We start from the raw sequence: 6,451 nt of genomic DNA, 5'->3' as shown, positions 1-6,451 counted from the left end.
TACTCCAAAAAAATATTTTGTACGTTGTCAAGTTCTACATTCACCATACAATTACAAGTTACAAGATAATATGCAACAAACACTCCCTGAGGCTGAGGAGATCCTGCAACCCATTGAATCTAAACACTGAGGAAAAAATTATAAGATCATCCTTGAGGCAATTTTATAGCAATCCACAATATAGATTATAGAATAACAATTATACATGCACGTAATTGCGTGTGTACATTAAGTGAAAAGAAGGAACGAATTGCACCACGGTGGATCTGAAAGACTAAATTATTTAAAGGAAGCATAAGGCATAGATTTGCATTGAATTATATTTATGAGGGTAGAGTGGCGTGATCAGAAGTGACGAATCTTCTGATCTCAGAGCGGAGCTTGTAGAAGACATGTCTCCAAGTGCCCCTGTTGTGGGAACCGAGGAGCTTGGTTTCCTGGTCGTTCATTTCGAGATCTGTGGCAAATATGGGTTTCCTGGAGAGGACCCAGGCCCAGCTCCAGTCCCACCATTTCCTTATAGAGGTGCCCGCATAGTCACCCATGGATGAGAGGGACTTGGATCTGGGAAATGACCATGTTGTTTGAACCGGGGTGCCTTGGATCTTCAGTGATAGCGAAGAAAGACGTCTACGAAGCCCTCCTGAATCTGAACGCGACACCGGAAGCGATGCCTTTCTACTGCCAAAGAAGTTCTCACCGATGGAGCTCATGATTTCACTCGCTGCCTCTGCCTCTCTTTCTCTCCGTTTATGCTCTGCCTCTTCTCATTGATGAAAGCTAAGTTTTCCTAATAAATACTATATAATATTAATGTCATAAGCTAGAGTGGTGAAATGGATCGTTCACAGCTCTACCACAGCCTGTTTTATTCTTTTTGTGGGGTCACTCTCCACCCATTGCCTTGTGTTGGTCATGTGTTGCTATTTTACTTGTTTTCTTCTTTAACTTTTTCTTATGCTTGGACTTGGACTTGTCTCGTGTCGTCTCATTGAATCCAATGACGGTTTGGTGAGGTGTTTGTATGTGTATGCCAATGTAAATGCGCGATTAATAGATCCAGAGGAGAGCAGTAAATGGTTCATTGGTTGCCAATCTAATTGTCGGCATCACACCATGTGGTTCAGCTCTAATGTAACTTCTAAATGCCAAGCTCTTAAACAAAATAAATATATATTACTTCATACATTTTCTCCTAATATAGCAAAATTCATCATGAATAGTTATATCATGATCCACATTTGTCCTTTTATTAACTTTTTTTTCTTCCATAAAATACATTAGTCTTAAAACTTCTATATTTTAAACATTTATTTATTTTTATTTTTTGTGTTATTATCTCTTAAAAAATATGGAGAAGAACGTCTCTAGACTAGGTGCTTGCACATCCCTCTTACAATTCTTCGAAAGATCCTTTTTTTACTGTACTTTCTCAATCATGTTTAGGCCATTTTAATGACAATTATTTTATTATGTTTAGGATTTAGAGTTTGATGATAATTACTTTTTATGTTTTATTTTGTGTCTTGTTAAAAATTTGACAATGAAAATACTATTTATATTAACTTAAATAGTGTCATATCACTCACAAAAAATGTTTTTTTTTTTTTTTATGTTCGTCATTGAACGATGAACTAACATCTTCCCATAAAAGTTAATTATTAGATAGGTATAAATTTTAAACATTAACTTGGTTGACATTGAAAACATTATCATCATCACGAGTGAGTACTGTAACGACCCGCCACGGTCTCTACACTTAGTGGAATCGCACTACAACTAGTTAACTAAGAGAATATTAAACTGGATAACACATACATACAAGCATAAATATAAAGATCGAAATAATTAAGTTTCTGTATATAAAATATAGCACCATATATGTACAGTCATCCCAAAATATTCCTTAGTGCCGGTCAAGCACTGACAAAAAAAATGTTACCCAGAATGGTAACTCAAAACACGAGACTCAGCTCCTCGTCTCACAACGATCATCTCTACTCCCAAGCTATCCCTGACCTGCTCCCATACCAAGTATGATCATCGCAGTTCCACCACATGGAAAACAGAAGGGTAAGCTAGAATTCAAAGATCAATAATACAAGTACAGAATAAAAATTCTATACTACACATGCATCCCAAATCCTGTCCCTAAGGAACCTTTCATCTCAATCAATCATTCATTCACCAAACATGAAGTCAAACACCACACTTCATCATATTAATAATCATGCAATGAATGCAACTCATGACAGATAGGCATACATATCAATCATCTAATGCGTCGTCACGCATACACCTAGGAGATCTCCATAACAATAGAGCTGTATAAGTGACATTCCATCCTACCGAAACCACCCCAACCGTTTTCACGCCCAATGCGCCCGCTCGGTCACAGCTAAACAGGATATATAATCCTCACTCGGGTTTACTCGGATGATGTCACTTACACACTTGGAAGTCCAGATCCACCGTCAGGTATAGCACAGCTGTGTACGGGCTTACCACGACCTTGGCATGCATTAACCAAGTCAATTGTGGAGTTCGCCCACCGACTATCCGCAAGGATCCACGCACCTTCCCGAGTACTTGGTTAAGGGAATAACCCTCGACCTCATACCCCGCTCCAACACTAGCTAAGGACTTAGAGGAGACTCACCCAACCCAGTGGCCTATCTGAGCACCACTCTCCCAAATCCAGTGGCCTCCCAGAGCACCACTCTCATATATTAGTGGCCCATCCAAGCACCACTCTCAAGAGACTCTATGTGAGCTCTTCCAGTTCGAAATATTTTTCCTCTCCTCAAGTCCTAGGCTAGACTCATGCCATAGGCATCACATGCAATCATGCATCATACATCATAATGGTCTGCCCACCATCATGATCAACAACCATACACATGTCATAAGACATCACATGCAATAATGCATCATACATCATAAATGGTCTACCTACCATTATGATCAATACATACCATATGAACGTATCATATTCAAACATTCATATATATCATCACAAAGCATACATATGAATCACACTTCACCATACATCATATATCATACATACATGATCTAAAACTTCAACTTTAAACATGCATAAGCATCAATTCATTCATAAATATATTCAAGCACAGTGCCGTCAACTCGCGCCTGGCCTAACACCAACCCAAGAGCTCTAAGCTCTTCCACGCCTGATACGCTCAACCTGCGCCCGGCCTAAAACTATTCAGAGAGTTCAAAATTCTCATCCAAACTAACAAATTCAGCCACATGCAAACAATCTAGCTTCCCTTACCTGAAGATTGGCTCAGATAGCCAAAGACTGAATCAAAAGTATAATTTCCCCTTGAGGCTCAACTCGAAACTTCAGTCCTCCCAAAACAAGCTTTCTAATCTGAAATTCAAGAAAAGACAGAAGGAGTTATTGATCTAGAGGAGAAAAGGAGTTAAACAGAGAAATTTGGGAGAGAAAGGAGCTCACTGACCCAGAGACCTTCTCTCTAAAACTTCTCTCTAGAACCATAACTCCTCACGGCCCCCCCTTCACCCCTATTTATAGGCAATCCGGAGTGGCCAGAACGGCCCGTACCGATACCGGAACGGCCCGTTCTGAACTCCCAGATCACGCACAAAATCCACGCCCAGAACGGCCCGTTCTGAAAACAGAACGGCCCGTTCCGGGACTCATCCAGAACGGCCCGTTCTCCCTCAGGAACAGCCCGTTCTCCCTCCGGAACGGCCCATTCTCCCTCCAGAACGGCCCGTTCTCCTTCCTAGAACGGCCCGTTCTCCTTCCTAGAACGGCCCGTTCTCCTTGCCGGAACGGCCCGTTCTCAACTACAATATGTAGTTCAATTCAGTAGTGTGGAACGGCCCGTTCCAGTTTGGGAACGGCCCGTTCTGGGCTACTGAATCAGCCTTTTTTTTTTTTTTTTTTTTTTTTTTTTTTTTACAATGTTACAAGTACCTTAATCACAACAATGACATCACAGAGCTAATCATGCATTCATCAACATAGATATGTATTTTATGCTTATCTCAATAAACATATGAGAAAGTACTATTAGAAATATTTACTAAATTGATGCATAATTTATAGCATCATAACAATATTTATCAATTGTTGTAAATTATTTATCTCTTATAAATATTTTTGTAGTGAATTTGTTATCACAATATTTTTCATGTATTTAATTGTGTACATCAAGAACAACTCTTACACCAAAATCCTTCTATGTCACTATTGCCTTCTAGATGAAGCAAAAATGATAGTTATAAAAATTATAAGAGTCTAGTGAAATATCATATTTTCTATTTTTAAAATCGCAACTTAATAATCACTCATTACATATATTAAACCAATTATGCATAAAACTTAACACACTTGCTTATTGGACTTAACCCATTAATTAGATATACTTATATGGTGATTCCCAAATCTAAAATAGAACACATAATAAAAATGGACTTTACAGGAAAAATATATGTTAGGTAACACTCAATGTATTTTATCATGTAATCCACTTTGGATTGGAGAATTATCATGTAAGTATATTTAATTATTGGGTCAAGCCCAATAAATTTAGAAATTTAGGGTTATATTATTTATAAAGATCATTTTATTTTCAATAAGAAATGTTTTAACATGGTTGAATTGGAAATTGCAGGTTGTCACTACAATTTTGATTATGATAATGGATCTATCATTTTTCATCTTTTGTTAATGTAATAGCTAGCAAAAGATGTTGTTAGATTTTTGTGAAATCATGAAATTAATTCAATAACAAATAAAAATATGACTATTGAGTTTTAATACTCACGTGCATAGCTTTTTTATTCAAATAAAGAAATGTCATTTGCTTGTAAATCCAAAAAAAACACACAATGTTTTGGAAAGCTAAATAAAGAACTAAAATTTTCATGAAGAGATTCATATACAATCCAACATGGATCATATAAAAAAATTAGGCTTAAAGTTAAAATTGACATTCTAGCTAATTAGCCACACATAGGTGCAATATTTTTAGCATATATTAAGTTGTGAAAGTCAAGATGACACAAAGCCAATGCAAAAAGTTTCATAGACAAAATTATTTGTAACCTTCGTGAAGACACCAAGTCAATAATCTTATATTTTAATAAGTGTCCAACTTGGGAAAAATCTTAGGAGGGGCGATGATTCTAAGCAAAGGATTTAGGATGATTTTTCCTCTTCTCTTTTCTACCTTGAGCTTGGATGTTCCTTTTTTCCTTTTTTTGTTTTCTCAATGAATATGAGTGAATATTTATTTTCTTCAAGAGTGGCATCCTAATCTTGATCTTTATTAATGTTTAAGTAAAATAGTTGTATTTAAATAATTTTAATTTCTCTAATTTAAAAATAAATTAATTTTAGTTTTCAAAATAATTTACTTAACATTTAAAATAATTATAAATTAAGCATTATCTAAATCACTTTAAGAACTAAAAATGATGTATTTTTAAGTTAGATGAATCCAAATAGAACAACAAATTTGTTAAGGACAAAAATCTAACTTGATAAACTTTAGAAAAATAAAAACATATTTTACTCTATATTTAATTTTATATTTTTCTTTCTCATTTATGTATGAATATTTTACGCATTATTGTTCAATTAACAAAATTATTCTCTCAAACATTTTTTCTCTAAACATTTTTAATCACTTATTTATTTTATTTTATTTTATTTTTATATTGGTTTCTATTGACATTCTTTTATTTTTATTTATAAATTTAATTTAACATTTTAAAATAATAAAAATAATCTTATATTATAATTTAAATTATTTATTATTATTATTTCATAATATAATTTATATATATTTTAAAAATATATTTATTATGAAATTTAATAATTAGATAATTTAAATATTAAAATATTTTATAATAAAATTTAATTTTATAAATATTTATCATGTGTTATAGATAACTTAAAACAATAATTTTTTTTATTATTATTTTTAAATAATTTGTAATCTTTGTTATTTAAAAAAAAAAAAACTTTACGCGTGGTAAGAGAGATTGCTGAGTAAGATAGCGTGGCACTGTTATAGTTTCTGGGAAGCCAAGATCTGTTGCCGTTGCATCAAGGGAAATAAGAGTTTAGAGTTTGAAGTTTAGAACTCTGTTTTCTCAATGCACAAAAGAGGGTTCTTTTATAGAAAACCTAGATACTAAAAGACAAAACAAAAGACAAAGACACTTATGCCCCTTCAGTCAAATGAGGTAATTGCTACCCCACATTTACTCTTTCACAGGGCGACAGACTCTGACAGAAATTAAAAGAAATTTAACACGCCTTATCTTTTGAGAACTAAAGTAGATTATTTTTAGATAAGGGTTTTGTAGAGACAGCTGTCTTTACTGTTGATGATGTCCTTTTGTCGAGATCTTAGTCTTCTATTTTGAGACTAACATTTCTTCATCTTCT

At 34.3% G+C, this 6,451-nt stretch overlaps 1 protein-coding gene across 1 annotated transcript; it reads right to left on the bottom strand.

Moving 5' to 3' along the window:
* On the bottom strand, nucleotides 1-888 carry LOC109789939 (uncharacterized). Its single transcript, XM_020348998.3, has one exon. The coding sequence runs from the start codon at nucleotides 711-713 to the stop codon at nucleotides 324-326; it is 390 nt and encodes a 129-aa protein (XP_020204587.1). The 5' UTR covers nucleotides 714-888; the 3' UTR covers nucleotides 1-323.
* Nucleotides 889-6,451: the final 5,563 nt, after the last annotated feature.

Source organism: Cajanus cajan, chromosome 9 (assembly GCF_000230855.2).
Source record: "Cajanus cajan strain Asha chromosome 9, NIPB_CcT2T_4, whole genome shotgun sequence".
NCBI classification, from domain to species: domain Eukaryota; kingdom Viridiplantae; phylum Streptophyta; class Magnoliopsida; order Fabales; family Fabaceae; genus Cajanus; species Cajanus cajan.
Note: the sequence above shows the minus strand (reverse complement) of the source record. Positions and strands in the feature narration are given on the sequence as shown.

Excerpts from the sequence above, each read along its gene's own strand:
- LOC109789939 (XM_020348998.3), bottom strand. The coding sequence starts at position 713 with ATGAGCTCCATCGGTGAGAACTTCTTTGGCAGTAGAAAGGCATCGCTT.